The sequence below is a fragment of the Macrotis lagotis genome, chromosome 1, assembly GCF_037893015.1.
Source record: "Macrotis lagotis isolate mMagLag1 chromosome 1, bilby.v1.9.chrom.fasta, whole genome shotgun sequence".
NCBI classification, from domain to species: domain Eukaryota; kingdom Metazoa; phylum Chordata; class Mammalia; order Peramelemorphia; family Peramelidae; genus Macrotis; species Macrotis lagotis.
This window is the reverse complement of record NC_133658.1, coordinates 664,251,817-664,272,467: the sequence shown is the minus strand read 5'-3', so window position 1 is coordinate 664,272,467 and position 20,651 is coordinate 664,251,817. Positions and strand designations below refer to the sequence as shown.

Sequence of the window (20,651 nt, the reverse complement as noted above, 5' to 3'; positions counted from 1 at the left end):
AAATCCATGACATCTTATGATCCATTTTTGTTGTTGTTCAGTTGTTTCAGTCATATCTAACTCTCCATGGCCCCATTTAGAGTTTTCTTGGTAAAAGATCCTGGAGTGGTTTGCCATTTCCTTCTCCAGCTCATTTTACAGTTGGGGAAACAGACAACAAGAAGTGACTTGTCCAGGGTCACACAGCTAAAAAGTATCTGAGGCCAGATTTGAACTCAGGAAGATGAGTCTTCCTTACTCCAGGCCCAAGCACTCCATCCACTGTATCACCTAGTTGACTCTTATTATGATTCATAGTTTGTATAAAAATTCATGTGCATGCATAAATGTGTATGTGTGTGGAGAGATACATGTGTTTAAATGTGAATGAATGTTCTAAATCCTGTTTATCAGACAATTATGCTACCTATATTCTCTAGTGGACTCTCTAGCTTTTTGGGTTGTGGAATGATTATAGATCTGTATTGATAGAGGGAGTTCACTGGGGACTCTTATGTCTTATGATGTCACAGATCCAGCCTTCTCACCACCAAAGATGTCAAAGGTACTGGACTTAGAGAGATGGAGTTAAAAAGTGAAACATAGTCCGTTTTGAAATGGCTTTAAAATGTAATAGGCCGTGTAGAAAGGATGTATACAGATTATCACAGTGAAAGTCAAAATATGTTTTAAGTACATTTGAAGAACAAGTGACAGAAGACATAGAATGAGGGAGGTATAACTTTTGTTCTAGGTAGCCATATCAGGGAAAGGTTCAGGAAAGTCATAATAACTGAGCTTTGTAACTGAGTCTTTAGAAGTCTTTAACAGGTTGCATTGGCTTATGAATATTATTCTGGCAAGTGTTACTTTTTTCAGAAACTAGTTACACAGTGTGTTTATAAGTTTCCAGCCCTGCCCTTTATGTGGAAAGATAATTGAAAATACTGTAATATTAATTTTAGTTTATAAAAATATTGTTATTGTTCAATTGTTTTGGTCATATCCTCCAACTCTTCTTTACCCAGTTTGGTATTTTCTTGGCTAATATACTGGATTGGTTTGCCATCTCCTTCTCTAGCTTGTTGTATTACATGAGGAAACTGAATCAACTTGTGTAAGTGATGTACTCAGGGCCACACAGCTATTAAGAAGATGAGACTGAATTTGCACTCAGGTCTGCCTGACTCCAGACCAAGTGCTCTATGTCCTTGGATAACAGTATTACATTGTTTTTATAGAAAAATAAGTACAGTAAACACAATAATGATATGTTATAGGAATATGAGTAGCACTATATATTTAGACCCTGGCCTGTGCAAAGTCATTTAACATTTGTTTGCCTTAATTTCCTCAACTGTAAAATAGACCTTATAATAGCATTTACTTCTCAGGATTATTGCGAAAATCAATTGAGATAATAAAGTTCTAAAGTTGAGTCTAAGATAAAATATAAACTTCTTTGTTTAATTTTTAATGCCCTATCTAATTTGAGCACTTAAATCTTTCCATCCTTACAGCACACTAAGACCCAACTAAATTCCAACTAAATTGATTTTCTCTTTAGCCTTCCCATGTTACACCCCATCTCCAGTCTTTGCTTTATCCTGGACTCAGGACTTCAACATTTTCTCCTTAATGAATCCTTTCCCTTTTCTCAGAAACTGCTAGTTATCTCTCTCTCAATGTCCTAGTACTTAGCTATGCTGTATGTTTTGGTATTTGTTTGCTTTTATGTTTTTGTTGTATTTGTTTTTTTATACATAATTGTTGTCTCCTATCAGAATGTAATCTGAATGGGGAGCAGAACTGTCCTTAGATCCACAGGGCCTAATACAGTCCTAAAATACAGTAGGCATTTAATGATGGTTATCCTTCATTCTCAAAGAAGACCTTGACATAGGGGAGGTGATGTCATTGCAAGCACATGAATTGGATTTGGGGGTGGGGGGTATACTAAGTCACCATCCTCACTTTCTCCTCCAGAACTGTCTGGGTCTAGTGGCCAGATATACAAGTTGACAGGAGATGGCCCCATATGTGAGGCAGTCAGGTAGGTTTAAGTGACCTGTCCAAGATCACAAAGCTAGTCCATGACCAGTGTCTGAACCTGGATTTGAAGTCCCATCCTCCTGACTCCTAGACCAGTACTCTATCCACTGTGCCATCTAACTGTCCTGAAAGTGAAATTATTTTGGCATTTGTGACAGTGGGAAACATCCAATCATTTCTAAATATTCTTTCCTTTTTCATAGGAAGAAAAGAAATGAATTAGTGATTAAAGCAGGAAATGTATTCCTATAGAACCACTGCCTTATAGGACAGTCATGAGTAAAGCAGTCAACCCTGAGTCTTCAAGCAGATGGGCAGGCTGTCTAGGGGAATATAAAACAATGGAGAAACGTGCTTCCTTCCTCCAAAATATGTGACATATCCCTGAAATACAAGCATATAAATATAAGCACGGGTTTGAACCTTTCACCCCCCCACACATACTTCTTGTATCCTGAAAGGAAGATAAGATCCCAGGGACTGGCTGTAATGCCTCCACAGGGGCAAAACAAAGGATTCTTCTAAGCCTTACTTAATCCTCTTTCTGTCCAGTTGGGTCCTATTTAGGAGAGTTGAGGAGAGACATGAAATCAAATTTCAAATTCTCTTTTCTTCTGTTAAACAGCCTCTCTGGGAGATCTCATCATCCTGTCTTCAGTTATCTTTGGGCAGATGGCTCTCAAGTCTTCTATCACCTCAGAGCTTCAGTTTTTTTCCAAAAGTCTGTTTGATAGCTATAGATCTAGCTCTGCTTCCTTTCTCAAACTTAAATTCAAAGCCAAACCCATAAATTTTTTTCCTAAAACCTATCCCAGCTCCCTGCTTCCCATTTCTGTTAATTGTCAACATCATTCTTTACCACATTGGGCCGATTATGGGTGGGTGGGGGGAACAGCAGGGGTATATTGGTAAATATTTAACAACTGTCTCTCACATTTTTCTCTCAAAAAATGTGCCTATAACACACTTTTAAAGTTTAATCTACATTATTTACACTTTAAAAGCCTAGACCAGACTCTCAATGGCACCAGCAGGATACAAAAGTTTAGATAAAACTCATCTCTTGTCCTGTGGGAGATTGTATAGATAGTGTATGAGACAGTAGGAGGGGGGGCTGATGAGACTTGGGAAAGAAAGCACTTTGTGGGGTCTGAGGAGGAAGGTTTTTATTGAATCCTTACAGATTCCCCTGGCTTTTAAAGCCCTTTCTCAACCTGACTCCACTCGACCTTCTTCATAGACTTAATATGCATTATTTCCCTTCACACACTCTGTTGGGAGCTGGCTTAGCCTATGAGTCCATCTCTTACCTTTGTGCCTTTGCCCAACTGTCCCCTCACTCCCATACCTGGGATGAAGACACTCTCTCCTCATCTCTGCTTCTTAGTATCTGCTATTTCCCCATCCAACTTGTGCTACTTTATACATGAGACTTTTCCTGATTTGCCTTTGCCCTATGCCTTCCCTAGAGTTCCCCCCACCCCCAGCTGCTACTTCCTCACCTCCCTCCCTTTAATTTTTCGGTATATACTTATAAATATACATGTTGCCTCCCTAGATAGAACACAGGCTTCTGCCTGTCACATCACAGGCCCTTAATAGATACTTGTCAATTGATTTATCAACCGACAAGATCAGGCAACACTTCCTGGAGGTGGGAACCTTTTCCTTGGGCTTTAATTAAAGACTGAGTTCATGAGAAAAAGGTGGGGTGGTGGGGGGAGACCAGCTGTTCTGAGCAAAGGACTCCTCACCCCCTTGGTTGCCAGATCCTTATCCTTCTTGACTTTGTTGTTCAGTAATGCCAGACGTTTTGTGATCCCATGGACAAGATGGTCCATGGGGTTTTCTTGGCAAAGATTCTGAATGAGTTTGTTTGCTATTTCCTGCTCCAGGGGAGTAAGGTAAATGGAGGTTAAGTGACTCAACCAGGGTCACATAGCTAGGCAGTTCCAGATTTGAACTCAGGTCTTCTTTACTCCAGGCTCAGTGTTTTATCCACTGAGCCACTAGCTGCCTCTACTTTTTGACTTGAATTATCATAATGGCTTTTTTTTCTGAAAAGTTGCTCCTTGTCCAAGACTATTATTCATGGTGTTACTAGCAGTTTTCTTATCACATTATTCTGCTCCTTTCATTCTCCTGCTTAAAGCATTCTGTGATAATAGAACACATCTCTCCTTCTTTGCTCCCCCCCCCATTGTCTATCTCATAAAGTACAAGTTTATTAGCTTGTCATTCAAGACCCTCTATTTTAGTACAATACTTTGTACTTACTAGATGTACAATTAGTATTTATTGAATTTAATTAAGTGTAAGATAACTGGAACTACATTGTTTCTCAAGATAATAAAAATAACATTATACTGTAAAACTGGAAGTCTAGATTACAACATAGTTTTAGGTGTGGAAGTAAAGACCTCTTTCAGAATCATTTCTTTAGAAAACAGAGGAAAGAGCACTGGATCTATAGTTAAAATGCTTGAGACAGGAAGACTCCAGTTCAGATTCCACTTCAGACTTGCTCCAGCTGTGTGACCCCTGGGCAAGTCACTTAACCTCTGCCTCAGTTTCCTCTTCTGTAAAATGGAGATAATAGTAGCCCTTAGTTTCTAACATTCTTTTGATAATTAAATGAGATAATAAGTATAAATGCTTATCACAGTGCCCAGTGCCTAGTTAGTACTATATAAAAGTTTATTATTATTATTATTATTATATAAGTAATGAACCTCAGTCTCCTTCTCTGTAGATTTGTATAATTAGTGATCTCTTAGCCCTGTATGAGGGAAATTAAAATATTCAGGTTTTTTAAAAACATTTAAAAATATTTCATGGCTATTAAAAGTTGATATAGCTACTTACTTAGAACTTTAAACAAAACCTGGAATTCTTAAGCTTTCATTTTATTTTTAATTAGCTTGAATCTAATTATGATTTTTTGATTAAATTTCTCATTCTAAGTAAACAATTCTTGTTAGCTCAAGCAGCTTTTTTGTAGCTATGTCCAAGCAAACTTATCAAGTTTGCATCTATGAGTAAATTGTAAGTTTTGACCTTGACACTAAAAGGCAGAGGGGGAATGCCCCCCATCTCAACAAATTCAAATATACATTCTCCTTTCCTTGACCTTGTTAAAAATATTTCTTGAACCTCTGCCAACCTTTTTAGCAGTAAGTAGACAGTCAAGTGAGTTCAGTCATTTAATATGTACTTTATGTTTGAGATTTTATTCACTTCCATATTTTGCTCCTTTTGTCATAAAAACTAACATTTCCTGGTTTGGGTCAGTGGTTCTTAAAATAATACAAAATAACTGAATTGTTTTTAGAAATTACATAAATGGCATGAAGTCATTATCATCCATTATTTGACTCCTGTTGTTGATATTAAGCTTAGAACTGAGGGAAGGGCAAGGTCTAACTCTATGGAGTATTATCACATAACAAGAATAAAATAGATGAGCCCATGCTAAGAAAAGCTCTGACAGGTGAATTCTAGTATGTACTCAGTCAGATTAACACTTGTGTCCCAAACTTCAGTTCAGTTGTCTCAATTCTTTGCCCTTCAAGTGTCATGCCCATGCATAGTCTAGATGCTGTCTCTATACTTATAGCTCCTTTTATTTTTAAGTACCATGTAATTGGGGACTTTTAACATTCAAGTGTTCCTCTTAAGCTGTTCTTATAATTGTTAATAAATAAGTGTTACTTATTGTTTCATGGGATAGCTAGGTGGTGCAGTGAATGGAATGTCCAGCCTGAGAGGTTGTTACTTATTGTGTGACTGTGGGTAAATCATTTAACCCTTTTTGCCTCAATTTTCCTATGCCAAGAAAACCCCAAATGGGATAACAAAGAGTCAAACAAACTGAAAATGACCAAACAAACTAATTAAATGTTAAAGTTATCAAATGATCAGCAGCATGGCTTAGGAGATGGATTGGAAAGCCTACCTTGGAGTCAGGATGACCTGGCTTTAAGTCCTGAGTCTGACACCTAAATTCACAGTGCCCCCTGGAAATCTTCTGGGTCTATAAATTACAGAAAAGTTGCTCTGTTGCACTGATAATGGGAACTTTCAACACTACTGAAATTACAGGTCCCAAACAAAAAAAAAAAAAAAGGAAATTATTTTCTCAGTTTTGTCTTACATCCAGTTACATTAATTTAATGGATTTTTTTTTTAGTTACTAGGGGAAAACACAATAGGTTGCTATTTCTGGATATTTAAGACAAAAAGAAGAATGGGCCATTTACTTAAAGAGATGAATCACCACACTGCTTTCTATTGGCTTACTTTTGTTGCTGTGTTTTAACAACTTTTCATTCAAAGATAGTGACATTGACAGGCAGCTCATTCTTATTTCTTGGGACAATTATGACACTATATAAGAATTTTTTTTTCAGATGAAGAGAACTAATTACCATTATCAGGTAATATTTAAAAGTTCATGGGTAGAAGAAATGAGACAGAGTAATAGTATAGCCTAATTGTATTTTCTGTTTACATGAAAAAGGCTATAACTGTGTAATGGAGTACCATCATGTGTTATTCTATGAATCAGCTTAAATAAAACAGGACAGCTGTGTTTTGTGTCAATAAATAAGCAATAATTACATTTTATTTAAGGCAAAAAATGTCCTCTTTTGACTGTGTATATCTCTTTGTTGGCCCCACCCCACATTCAAAAATGTTAGAAGACATTATTTGGTAGGTAAATTCTGAGCCTTTCAAAGAGAGCTCATTATATGTCAGTTTAAAGCACTGAGTGACTTGTATCTTTGTTGTTGGGGGTGGGTTTGGTGGAGGAAAAGGTGTTAAAGGAAAACCATGAGACTCCTTTAATAATCAAATTCCTTATACAACTGTACTTACTAAGCCAACCCTATCCCTTCCCCCCCCAGGATGAAGTTTGATTAGGAAGATCTAGGGATGGGAATGAAAATGACTGGAGAGAAAATGGGAGGACTATGAACCCCTTTTCTCTTCTCACCAAGAGACTTAAATGGAAAAAGTCTGTGTGTGTGTGTGTGTGTGTGTGTGTGTGTGTGTGTGTGCAAGAAATGAAAAGTTCATTGCCCTTTTCCCATCTTTCCCCTTAGCCTTTTCTCTTCTTCCTTTTCTCTTTCCTCTTACATTTCTTCCCTCTGTCTTTGTCTTTCTGCCTGTCACTATCTCTGACTGTCTTTTGGTCTCTCTGTCTCTGTCTCTGTCACTCTTAGTATATTAGTGAAGTATACCTGTTTTTATGCTTCTCTCCTTTGTATTCATTTTGTTCTGTGTCCCCCTATACTCTTAAGTTCCAGGAGGTGTGACTGGATTGTTTTAGCAACTTGGGTGCTAAGCATAGTAGTTTGTAGACAGTATGATGCCATGGACTCTACAACGAACAAGTTATAGAGTTGTTCCCCAAAGCCAATGTAATAAGAAATTATTCTTTTAACTTCATTCTTTGTCTACATATTTAAGTTTTGTGAGTCAATTAAGTGAAGAAATAACAGTAAGTCAATGTAAATGGAGGAGTGGATGTGGGACTTTTCATAGGTTAATACCTAATACACAGGGTAGCTCTCTCTTTTCTTGTCTACTTTTAGCTAAGGGAATTAGGGATGGCCAGACTCTGATAACAATGTAGCCTTTGTAGAGACAACAGTGAAGAGGGTATCTGTCATTGGAATAAAGTGGGTATGAGGCTTGAGTCCCACGGTGCTAATTAGGTAATTCTGAAGTGTTAGGGCTCCTTGATATTTAAGGGGTCTCAGGGGGCTCCAGAGTAGGTGAGCCATTATACATATAGTGGATGCTTAGTAAATATTTATTAAATTAAATTTATTAGATCTTAGAGTTCAAAGATGCCTCAGAGATCATCTGGAGCAGTAGGGTCTAATTAAAATAGAGAGATATAAGGTACACAAATTTATTTTGTTATTTTAAACTGATTAAGATAAACTTTTGACACCTGATCCAGATTAATTTGAGGAAGCACTCAACTCCTGTTTATTAGTTATCATCAGGAAACCTTGTGGTATAATAGATAATCTAGCTCTGTTGTCAGGTAATAGTCATGAATGTGCTCCTTGTAGGACCCAGTATTTCTTTTCTTTTCTTTATTGTTTTTAGTGGGGCAATGGAGTTAAAGTGACTTGCCCAAGTCATACAGTTAGTAAGTATCAAATATTTGAGGCTGGATTTGAACTCAGGACTCCAGGACAGTACTCTATCACCACCTAGCTGCCCCTCCAGTATGACTTTTTGCCAGTCACTTAACTTCCCTGAGACTCAGTTTCCCCATCAGTAAATTTGAAAGGTTTGGTTTAGATGTTGATGCCCTCTGAAGTCCTTCCTGCTTCTTGATGCATGATCCTAAGTGAAACAAGTTGTTGAAGATGGTTAGTGTTAGAGAACCCACTCCCTCTCAAGGCTCCCCAACTCACTTCTGAACAACTTAATTAAAGTCTAAATTAAAAATACACGAAACTCTCAGATTTAGAACTTATCATAACATTTCAGCTATTGGGAAACAGAAATTAACTAAGAAACTCATTGCAACATAATGGTTTGTTGTTATTTGTGAAAGGGTTCCAGCCCACTGGGAAGATCTCCTATGATTGGTTCTTGGAAAGACATGAACAAGAATAATTTAGTCTCAGGAACAAGACTTTACAATCTGCACCAATACAAGGATGGTCTACTTCACTGAGTCCACAAATCCAGTTTTAGATAGCAGTCTTTCAGGCTCACAATTTTAGTCATTACAAAAAACAAGCACGAGTTGGTTAAAAATCTTAAGTAACATTATTATCTAGTTCAACTCATATTGAACTAAAATAATAAATCATTGAGAAACACAGAAGGCATTCATTACATTTGATGAATTTATGTATTTAATACAGCACTTCTATCTACAAGACTTTCTTAAAAATTTTTTCAAATGTTTTGTGCTTTTTTTCTTGAAATTTTATTTTTGCTATTAGTCCCCCCAAAACTGTAACAATGATGTATATGATAAACTTTTAGAAATTAAAAATTAATTAGCTTACCTAGACACTGAACTAACTTTTCAAATATTTACTTAAATCCCATGTTAAATTTTCATGAGTACAAAATGGAATACCACTTTGAAACTTTGTCACTTAGCATACCCAGCTGTCTAGAGGTTAAATTGGATAACTTTGTCATGGTGACTTAGTTAAAACTTGTAGTTGATTTATGAAAATTCTGGGAGAAGAGAGGGGGAGAAAATGGTTCTTTTGTTACTTTGTACCAGATGTTTTAGCTCCCTTTTGTCAGTTTGATTTTAAGCTGCAAATAGAGGACTAACGTGCAAAAGTTGGATTATACATAGAGTCGACAAGGCTGAACCTTTATTACAACTTAGACCTATTTCTTTGAACAAATGTATATTTCATGCAGCGTTTTGTTATCCTTTAAGTGTTGGAAGAAGACTTGTTGCAGGCCTTTGAATTTCAGATCATTTGTCAAGCAACCTTACTTTCAGTTCTGAAGATGCTGTTTCTGCACCTCCCCCAGCCCATCTCTCCCTACAGAGGATATAGAGTATTAACTTCAAATGGAATCAGAAAACTACTTTTGGATTGGCCAAAACATCCTGATTGTAAAAATTGATGTGGAAGTTCCCTTTTTATAATATAACATAGGACGTTGTTAGAATACCCACTAAGTATTTTTAAAAAGTTCATCTATTTTAATTATACAGAGTACAGGAAGAAAATGGAGAAAGAATATAGTAATTTGAAATCAGAAATCATATGATTAAAATACTATAGACAGAAAGGATTGTTTAAGAATTCTCTTATCCAGCCTCCTTTGCTTTCAGGCAAGGAAACTGAGGCTTATAGAAGTATGTACGTTTCATCCTTTCAAGTTTGAAAAATAAAAAGAACTAACATATACCCAGGCTAATTTTTATGCTTTAGGATCCCAGTAACAAATTACCATTAAACCCTACCCCTCTCTGTACCAAAGAGAGATATAACATGGACCCTGAGTAGAAGTGTGACAGGACTCAAGCCAAGGGATTTTTGCTGGACAATAACCATGTCCCATTAGGCCTGTTACCTTTTTAAAGACTTGCTTCTTCCATAAAATATGAAAGAGAATTATTATTTCTTTCACTATTTTGCATATATAATATATGCTTTGTGGAAAAGTAGAAAATGTGGTGGATTTAGTGATAGAAAAAATGGAATTCCTCTTTTATCTTTCATTCTCTGTGTGATCATCAAGGTCACTCTCTGTATGATTTAATTTTTCTGAGCCTCAGTTTTCTCATTTGACAAGTGAGAATGATGATAATATCTGCAGAACTAACCTCAGGAAACTGGTTGTTGTAAGGATCATTTGAGAGAATGTATGTAATACATTTTGAAAACTTTAAAACAATGTAAAAATGTCAGGTGATGATGATGATCATGATGATGATCATGATATTAGCATGTGATGTGAACACTAATAAAAATTTAAAATTGAAGAGAAGTACCAACTGATTGTGTGATACCCCCCCCCAATATCTGGCACATAGTGAAACAATGAATAAATATTGCAGAATGACTGTATGGAGTCTTTTTTTTTTTTGCCTTTGCTCAAGTTATAGTGAGTGGGGAATGTTCTAGTGTTGGGATTTTTTCCCTTCCCTCAGAATTTGATGGTTTAGTCTATACACTGGTAGCTTAAATGTACGCTAATATGAAAGGAGCATTTAGCTACGTGAAATACTTATAAATTCTTCCCTATATTGAATCTCTTTGTTAGTAAAGGCAGAAAGTGCCTGGAGCAGAAGAAACTACCATGCCAATTTTCTGTTTAGATATCAGGCAGGGAGGCTTTCAAATAAATGAAAACTGTCAGGTGGTGGGTATTTGTAAATAATGAACTGCATTTATGTTCAGTACCTAAAATAATCACCTGCTGGGACTTCACACAGTTCTGTTGTGAATATGCACACATGCTTATGGAAAAAGGCAGTGAATGCTTTTAAACATTTGCATCAATTTTGGACAAGCTATTAAATGAATTCTTTAAGAGAATAGAGAGTTTGAAGCTGGAGTCTCTGGGAATATCATAATTTGGTTTGATTCAGCAAAGGCTTGCTAAGGCCCTCCTAATTGTCAGACTTTGTGTTAGGTACTAGGAGTAAAAAGATGAAAATCAATACTGTACCTACCCACAGTAAACCTACAGTCTGGCAAAGGTATGAGACATACATGCAAATGTCTGTATTATAGAAAACGATTAGATAATTAAAGTATGTCTAAAAGATTAAAGTTTTAGCTGGGATAATGAAAGAAAAGCTAACTGAGCTAGGTTTTGAATAATGATTTGATTTGATTCCAATAGATAAGCATTTATTGGAAGGGAATCAACTGGTGGGCATTGAAGGTCATGGACAGAATAGTGAGACAAAATTAAGTAACAAATGTAGTCCTGTCAGTTAGCAAGCATTTATTGATACTTAGTCTGTTCTTGGTGCTGTGCTAAGCCCTGGGGTTGCAAAGAAAGTAAAAACCAACCCTTTCTCTCAAATACCTCACTTTCTAATAAGAGAGAAAACATGTAAATAACTGTGTGTAAAAGCTGTCCATTTTATAAAATTTTATAAAATTCGACAAAGGAAGCACCATGACATAAAACTGGAAGGATGACATCAGGATGTGAAGAGCCTTGGAAACCAGATCAAAGAGCTCATGTGTTATCCTGAAGGCCACAGGTACCCTCTGAAGGTTTTTGCAAAGTAGGATGATGTGATTCTTCAAACTCACGCATTATTTACTCTGGCATGGTGGGAAGAAAAAAAGAATTCTGGAGTGGGAAAAAAACTAGAAACAGGAATATGAATTAGGAGACCATTAGGATAATTTAAAAGAAAATTGACATAGGTTTCAAACTAGGGTGGTAGCAGTGACAGCAGAAAAGATTGAAAAAATGAGGGAGGTGTTTTAGAGGAAAGAATCTGTTTTGTCTCACCTGAGGTTTCAAGTTGCTTTTGTTTAACTGCCTTTCTCCAGCTGAGTTCTAATTCCTTTATTAGTTTGTTTAATCTATTAGCAAAATTTGACAAAAGGTTTCCATCCTGAGAGATTGGGGAAAATATTGGTATCTTCAACAAAAATGGAAAGGTTATTGAGGTGGAGAGTAGAAGATTTGTTACTAGGGATATTCAAGTTTTAAGTATTAGATATTTTAGTAGAGTTGTATTGTAGAGAGGAGGAAATGAGAGATTAGGACTCAAGAAAGAGATCAGGATTTGACATACAGATTAGAAAGTCTTTCCAAATAGGTGGCAAACTTTAGTAGTGGATAAAATTTCAGTGGAAAGAGAATAGAGAAAGAAGGCTTCAGTGAATGTCCACATTAAAAGTTATATGAAAAAGAAAGGAAACCAGACATTGGTCACATTGGTCAATAAAGTAGAAGGGAATAAGAAAGCAGTGCCATGGAAGAGGAGAGTGTGGAGAAGTGCAAATAGTCCCAACATCAAATCAATCAAAATGCTCCACCTGAGCTGAATGCTGGCAATACAAAGAAAAGCAGAAATAACTTCCTGTCCTCAAAGAGCTTTGATTCTAATGAAGAAGACACATGTAAATAGCAAAATAAATACAAAACACATGGGAAAAAATCTCAAAGGAAAGGCACTAGTAACTGAAATGATGGGAAAGTTCTTTTGCATAAGAAGGGATTTGAACTAAGAAGGAAGCAACAGAGAGGTCAAAGAAAATGAAATTTGAGATGAGGCTACATTTTAGATTTGGCATTTAATCTTTGGTTCACTGATGATCCTTGGAAAAATCAGTTTTCAATAAAATGGTGAGATTAAAAGAGTTTGTGTAGATGGTCAGGAAATTGGAGACAACAAGCAGAGACTATCCATCTTAGAAAATTTAGTAGCAAAATGACCAAGAGACAGCACGAGAATTATAGCTTGCAGAATGGTATCTGGGTCAAGAGAAGGGCTTTTGGTTTTATTTGTTAGGACATGAATAATTTGATCTTGTTTGTATGGAAATATTGAAGATAGGGGATGAAACCAGAAGGACATGGCTTAATGGAATGATCACCCATGTTGCATAATGAGTAATACATTGGATTTGGAGTCAGGAAGACCTGCCTTAGATACTTATAACATTGTGATTCTGTGCAAGTCATGTAACCTCTCCCAGACTCAGTGGGGATTTCCCACTTTATCCTCTGAAACACAAAAATAGGGTAGAAAACATAGGGAAGTTTTGAGGCAGCAGTGGGGGAGTAGAAAGTTGAAGACTCTAGTGTGAATTTCCCCAATTACGTGTTGCAGAAAAAGTTACGGTCATCGTTAAAAGGGAGGAGAGCAGATGTCGGGGTTGCCATCTTGAGGTTTAGAACAGCTGCTCTGGGGGATATGATAGGGAGTTACTCATACATTTATAATGGACTCTGTCAGCATTGCTTGGGGAAGTCCTGCAACACTGCTCTTTTTGTCTGCAAAAGAAGTGAAGAAAGTAGATAAGGGAATTGATTTGAGGTTGGTATTAATCAGGGCAAGAATCATGAAATCCCTAGAAGGCTAAGGATTCAATGGACTAGCTGTCTAAGGTAGATGGGAGGAAGATCTAGGAAGGTACATGGAGAACAAAGAACAAATTTAGGCAGTGTATAAAGGTGGGGAGATCTCAGGTTATAGTTAGAGAGGAAAATAATAAATCAAGGTTTTTGAGATGGTGGGCCCCGTTTCACAGTATGATAATCCTAGTAGATGGCAAAAGGATAGAAATAGAAGTCATTGTTGCTAAGCAGGTTCTGGAATTTAGAGACTGGGGGTGTTGGGAGGGTCATCAATTTGAGGATTATTATTTTCAAGGATTATGATGAATAGCAAGGAGAAAAGAAAGTAAGCTGAGGCATGAAATCATTGAGGAAAATGAGAGGTTTATTAACATCTGGAGAAAAAAGGTATAGTGAACTTCAAAGGAGCAATACTTGTTGAGTAATCATCCTCATCTGCTGTACAGTAACAGATGTGTATTATTGTGGTTAAAATGTGGTTTAAATGTAACACTCTACCAGGCATAAGATGCCTTCTGTATCCAGTGAATTGAAGCTGATTATTTAGTGTGTTGTACACACACACACAGACACACTCATACTCACTCTCTCTCCCCCCCTCCCCCTTCCCCTCCCCATCTCTCTCTCTCTCTCTCTCTCTCTCTCTCTCTCTCTCTCTCTCTCTCTCTCTCTCTCTCTCTCTCTCTCGCTCCCCCCCCCCCCCCCCACCAATAAGTATTGAATGAGCAGCCAAATAGACAGATTACAGGCAGCAGCCCTTTCCATGCCTGGGCATATGTGAATACCATTCTTTAATTTGTGGCCACAGCTGCTGTTTGCAAAGATCCTTGCTTTTGGCACTTCTCACTTTTTAACTCTCTGTTGGCTGAAATTCAGTCTTTGTTCCCAAAGAGCCAGCTGATTACTGATCACTGATGTAGAGGCTCGCCTCTCTGTTGTTGTTTCGGTCCATAATTACACTGCATTGCCAGGGGTTATGGTTTAGTGAGTATTGGGTACCTATTCTAACTTGAATTCATGAACTCATCCATGCTTCTGAACAGTGGTGCAAGTCAGAGGAATCTACTCTTGATGCTAAGAGTTGCCAGCTTGTGGTGTATGTGGTACAGAAGATGACTTTTTTCATTTGTAGGTATGCTTGACATTGACCTTTCCTCTAAAGTTCTGTTGCTCTCAGGGTTCATTGCTCCTCTCATATCTGGATGACAGGCAACCAAGCATATATTTATTCTATTTCTCCCTTAGGCTTTTTTGGTTTGCATAGATTTTTTTCTTTAAAAGGTTGAGATAGAACTTGATAAATTCGTGGTTGTGAATTCTTGTTTAGAGCTGATCCTCTATGGAAGTCTGGTCAGTGGTGAACATGGAAACCAGACCTGACTATTATTATCTTTGGTTACAGGGTCTGAGTGAGACAAGATAGAAAGTGAAGGAAAAAGAAGAAAAGCATGTAGAATTTGAGAGAAAGGTGACTGATGTTCAACATCATGTCCTTTTTTTTCCCTCCTTCAGATCTCTTAGAAAAATCCCGTGTTGTTAAGCAACCAAGAGGCGAGAGGAACTTTCACATTTTCTATCAGCTCCTGTCAGGAGCCTCAGAAGATCTGCTCTGTAAGTATTTGTCTACTCAGTGAATCTGCCATAGTGAGCAGTCACTTTGAGAGTGTCCATGATTTCCACCACTTCGTTATTTCTGAATTTTCATATGTAAGAGAGGCCTGCACCATCTCAAGAGGTCTCCCTTGTTGCCACGTAATTATTATGAGGCAGAAAAGGTGATAGAATGAGGGAGGGAGGCACCTTGGAAGTGACTTGAGCCCAAATACCTTATTGTTGATATCCTGTATGTTTGTTTTTATAATTCATTAGATAAACTCAAACTGGAGAGAGATTTCAGCAGATATAACTACTTGAGCCTGGACTCTGCCAAGGTGAATGGAGTAGACGATGCAGCAAATTTCAGAACAGTTAGGGTGAGTGCTCCTATCTATAATAACAGATATCCTAACACTGACAAACTGACTTTGGTGATGTCAATGGAAAATCCAGATTGTTTCTTAAGATATGGATCCCTGATGTGGTAAGTTGTTAGAATTCTAAGTTGTAAGAATACTTAAAAAAAAAAAGAATACTTTAAAAAAATTTTATTTTAATATATTTTCTTTAGATTGATGATTTTATCACCAAAGATGTTGGAATTGGCAAAATTCTCCCTTCCTCTATGCAAGTTAGCAACTGTTCTATAAAGTATTAGTGTTAAAGAGATCTCTGGATAACTGAGAAGTTAAAGAACTTGCTATAGTCACTCATATACACTTTGTCAGGGGCTAGACTCAAACCCAAGACTTCTTGATTTCAAGTCTTTCCCTCCATCCATTGCCATGCTGCTCCCCTCCTCTCAAATTAATTCCATTCCATGAGGGTAGCGTTTCAATATCATTATCACTATTATAAACGAGTAAGACATTTCCTTCTTAAATGGCCCTGAGGTTCTGGACTTTGGGAGTCATTGAGTGTTGAATCATAGACTCAGTTATCAGTTTAGCTCTTTAGATCTTTAAGACCATAGAAAGCCCTCATGAAATTAAAGCGGAAAGAGGTTTTAACAGAATTGCTTAGATGTCTGAGACAGAAATGGAATCCAAAATTTGTTGGGCTCAAAAGTCCAACACTATTTCTATTAAATTTTAGTTGCAGATGTTTTCAGTCAAAATTTAAGTGATTCATTTCCAAGGGAGAATGTTTGAGAGAGATGTAATAAGGAAAGAATGGACAAGACTTAGCAACACACTGGATGTGGGAGAGGGGTAGATAAGAGTATGCAATGGAGGATGATACCTGCAATGAGACTGAGAGAAGAATGATGGTGCTCATGACTGTAATAGGAAAGTTTGGAAAATTCATATTTTTACATTGCTTCTGCCTCCAATATGTTTTTTTTCCCCTGATTGACTTTTAAAAACAATTCACTTTAGTTAATAAAAATGACTTGCTTCCCTTTCCCAGAATGCCATGCAGATTGTGGGTTTTATGGATCATGAAGCCCAGTCTGTCTTGGAAGTAATAGCAGCAGTGTTAAAGCTGGGGAACATTGAGTTCAAGCCTGAATCTCGAGTCAATGGCTTAGATGAAAGCAAAATCAAAGATAAAAATGGTAAGTCAGTAACTTTTGTGTGGCAAGTTTGCTCTGAACTTCTGCCCAGTTTTAAGTCTTAAACATGTAATTTACCTGTATTTTTTGGGTAGCTCCATCTGTGCATTACTTCACCTGATATTTAAGCTATACCTAACATAATCCAAAGTAAATTCCGAGCCTAGGAATGCTTTGAGAAAAGTCAGTTGGAATGATTAGTGGTAGGGTGTAGAAGCTGTTAAAATTCTTATGATATGCTTTAAAATTCTTAGAATGTGCTTTGCAACATATGGAGTCACCTTTTGTTTGTTTGTTTGTTTGTTTGTTTTCCACAGAGCTGAAGGAAATTTGTGAGTTGACAGGTATCGATCAGTCCGTCCTAGAGAGGGCATTTAGCTTCCGAACAGTTGAAGCCAAACAGGAGAAGGTTTCAACAACACTAAATGTGGCTCAGGTAAAATCCCATATCCCAGTTGAATTCCCTGGTAAAGCAAGGATAATAGTTTTCCTTCCCCTTTTTTACTTTAATTTTTTAACAAACACAATGGATATATGTCTCCAGCAGAATAAACAATCTAATATAGTAGACTCTTTAACTTTCTGTATATGGGGTCAGTTTTATTTGTGTTTATTTAAACAAAATATTATTTAAATATTGTTTGCATTTCATTTTTTTTAGGCTTAATCAGAGAAAACTTAGTTTTATCTTACAAAAAAGGATCTTAGAGTGAATGTTTCCCTTATAAACTACTGAGCTATTCTTTCTTATAGTGAGATTGGTATTTACTAACTGGACATTTAAGGGTTGTTTTTTTTTCTTTCTAACAATGGGAGTAAAATAATGATAATGTACTTTTCAAAGTACATTCACATGCATGATATTTGATATTTCTTATATTTAAAATAGTGAGTGTAGGTATTCTTGTCCCCATTTTTAAAATGAAAGAAACTAAGATACAGGTTTTATCTTTTGACCAGTTTCTCACCAGTCAGCAAAATAAGAACTAGATTCGGGGTTTCCTATCTCTCCATTACTATATACTGCATTTGCTTGGTCCCTGTATATGCTTTAGTTCCATCACCGTCAGAGTAGTGGAATGCAGGGTGGACTTGAGCTGTTTGCCTCCACTTGTCATACTTTCCTTTCCCATGCTTGGAGTAAAGGAAAATTCATATCACAAGCACCATATAATTCATATTTCTTAAAAAAAATTCTTCTTTTTAAGCCAAAAAAATGCTGAAGTTTTGAACTTTGTATAAATTAGAAGTCTTATCTAACAATTCCTAGGAAATGCCAATATTATATTTTACATGTTTTAAAAAGTTGATTATTTCTCATTTTAGATGAGTTATTTCTTATCATAATTTGTAATGTGTTTCTTACTAAGTGAATTCAACTTGTAGTCATCTTTTTCTTATAGGTTCATGAAATTAAAGTTTGAAGGGAAATTTTTCCTCTCTGGAATGAAATGGTTCATAGAATCTTAGACTTAGATTTGGAAGGTAGTTCAGCATTCAACCACATCAACCTTCTTCCCAAAATGCAGATTTTTTTAAAATTTTTGGCATTATATGTAATGAATGTTAAAAAAAGTTTCTATAGTAATCCTTTTCATGTCGAATGGAGGGGATCCTCCCACCATGAATCAAGAGTTGAATTTATTAACTTTTCCTCATAGCTTAAATTCTTCTAAACTTGTATCATTTTTTAATGTCTCATGGCTTTCACTCCCTGAAGTATTTAGATCTTTTCTTTGATATGGTGACTCATACGAAATTAGAATTTCAAACATTACATTAAATTGAGCAATAGTCCAGTTTCCTCTGACCAATTCTCAAGGCTGGAACCTTGAGATTCTCCAAGAGAATTTCTCACCTTTTCCCAATAAAAACCCTCTACTTTAGTCATGTCCCTCACCTCACTGACCTTTATATGTACCTTGCGAGTTGCTTTCCTTGAATAATATCAGGGATATTAAATGGGGCTAATAGCTGCCTTGCCTACCTTTCTTTGAGGATCTTCTGTGAGAATAGGGGCAAAAGTGCTTTTAAAAGCATCAAGCTTGATTATTCAATCAAGGCCAAATAAAATGGATCCTTGTAGGTTATAACTATTACAGTCCTCACAGGAAAAAATGCATACTAAGTCACAAGGCCAAAGAATCTGAGACCTGAAGTCATATATGTTGAGGCCACTTGAGTATTTAAGAGAAATAGAAAGTAGTAAATAAAAAAGCAAAGGGTAAGAATATTTTTAGAAGTGAATACTGGGATAAAAGAATATTGGGGTAGTAAATTTGGACCTGAGGTAGCTACAGGGTATCCTATTTCTATTTTATGTGTGTGACTGAGTAATATGTGTATATTCACATACAAATACACATACTCGGTTAAATGCTTTCTGTGATAAAGTCCTTACTTTCCTTAAACTGGTTAGGAAGGAAGATTTTACTGCCATATTTTATGTTAAATAGAACATATTTGCTGCTCTTGACTGGCAGAGAGGTTACTGACTTGGGTTGGAGAGAATATGAGAGGTAATATGGGAAGGTTAGCTGGAGGTAAAGGAGAGAGTCACCTAGTCTAAGAAAGGGAAAGTCCACTTACCTGCTGGGGTCTGGAGTGCCAACCAGGAAATATTGACCTTAGTACTTCAGTAAGTACTTCCTGGCTCCTACATGGGAATATCAGCTTGTCATTAGGTGAGTCACCCATTTGGTACAGAAGACAGATGACAGAATTGTTGTAACCTCCAAGAGTTTCAATACTTTTTACATAGGCTGCTTTCTTTCTCTATGACAGATGCTTAATAAATGTTTATTGAGCAATTGACCAATCTATTGTCTAAATTTTCTCAGTTGCAGAGTATCTTTTGCAGAAAACCAAAATGCCTGGGTATTTTAGGGAACTTGTAAAATTTTAAATTATAGAGAATAAGGAAAATGAATTCATATAAAATAGATCTGATTTTCCTTTTCTCTATTATTGACCTTTGAAACAGTGATAATAGCAACAATCTACGATGATGCTTATGATGGCTGTAAGATTTGCAAAGTGCTGCATGTGTTATCTCATTTGAGTTTCACAACAACCTGAGATATAGGGATTATTAAAAACTAGGGCCAAGAGTTAAGGTCACATAGCTTGTCAGTGTCTGAGGCAAGATTTGAACTCAGGTCTTCCTGACTCCAAGTCCATCCTCTATCCCATTTTGGTACCCCCTACCTTTGTAATCTTAGCATCAAAACTAGAAACAGTAGCAAAATCTTATTTGAACAAAGAAAACCAAAACTCTTCTGAATTTAAGAGATAGTCTTCAGATAGAAGTAGGAAACAATATAATAAAGGTTTAGGAAAGAAGAATATAAATGAAATTTCTTTAAAACATTTCTATTGGTATATGTGTATATAAATATTTGTTTTGCTTACTTATTGTTAATTCATTCTTTCTCCACTGTAGTTGAACTGTAGTTTTCATCTCTTCATTTCTTTTTATCTTTTAATTTTGTTCTCTCTGTATAGTCTTGCTATTCTAATGGATCTCATTTGTTGGGGGTGACTGCTATGGTGTCTTAGCATCTATTTAGTTCCAATTGCTTAGCTCCTATTTTGAAAATACCTGTTTAACTCCTCTCTGTTCATTGTAATGAGAACTGAAGAAAATAAAGTGTAATTTCTCCTGTCATTAGCCTAACCAAAGTTCCAAGATGCAGGACTTGGTTGTTGCTTGCCTGCTCTCCTGTTTTCCTGTTTGATTTGAATTACTTTACAAAAATGAAGGTCATAATATTACTGTTTGCCTGAGCTATTCCTTTAGTCCCTCACTAAGGATCTCTATGTGCATCTGGAAGGAAATAAAACTCTTTTTAAAAGAAGCTGGATTCCTTCTGCCTATTTTAAATAGTTAGACATGTTTTCTCAT

The 20,651-nt window shown here is 36.4% G+C and overlaps 1 protein-coding gene across 5 annotated transcripts in view; it reads left to right on the top strand.

Annotated features, from left to right (window-relative positions):
- The window catches only part of MYO1B (myosin IB), a 215,343-nt gene that overhangs the window by 131,919 nt on the left and 62,773 nt on the right, over nt 1-20,651 (top strand). For all 5 annotated transcript variants that reach the window (XM_074215472.1, XM_074215473.1, XM_074215471.1 and 2 more), the window contains exons 8-11: nt 15,109-15,207; nt 15,466-15,569; nt 16,603-16,750; nt 17,065-17,183. In XM_074215472.1, coding sequence (XP_074071573.1) covers nt 15,109-15,207; nt 15,466-15,569; nt 16,603-16,750; nt 17,065-17,183 — 470 coding nt within the window. The remainder of the gene's footprint in view (nt 1-15,108; nt 15,208-15,465; nt 15,570-16,602; nt 16,751-17,064; nt 17,184-20,651) is intronic.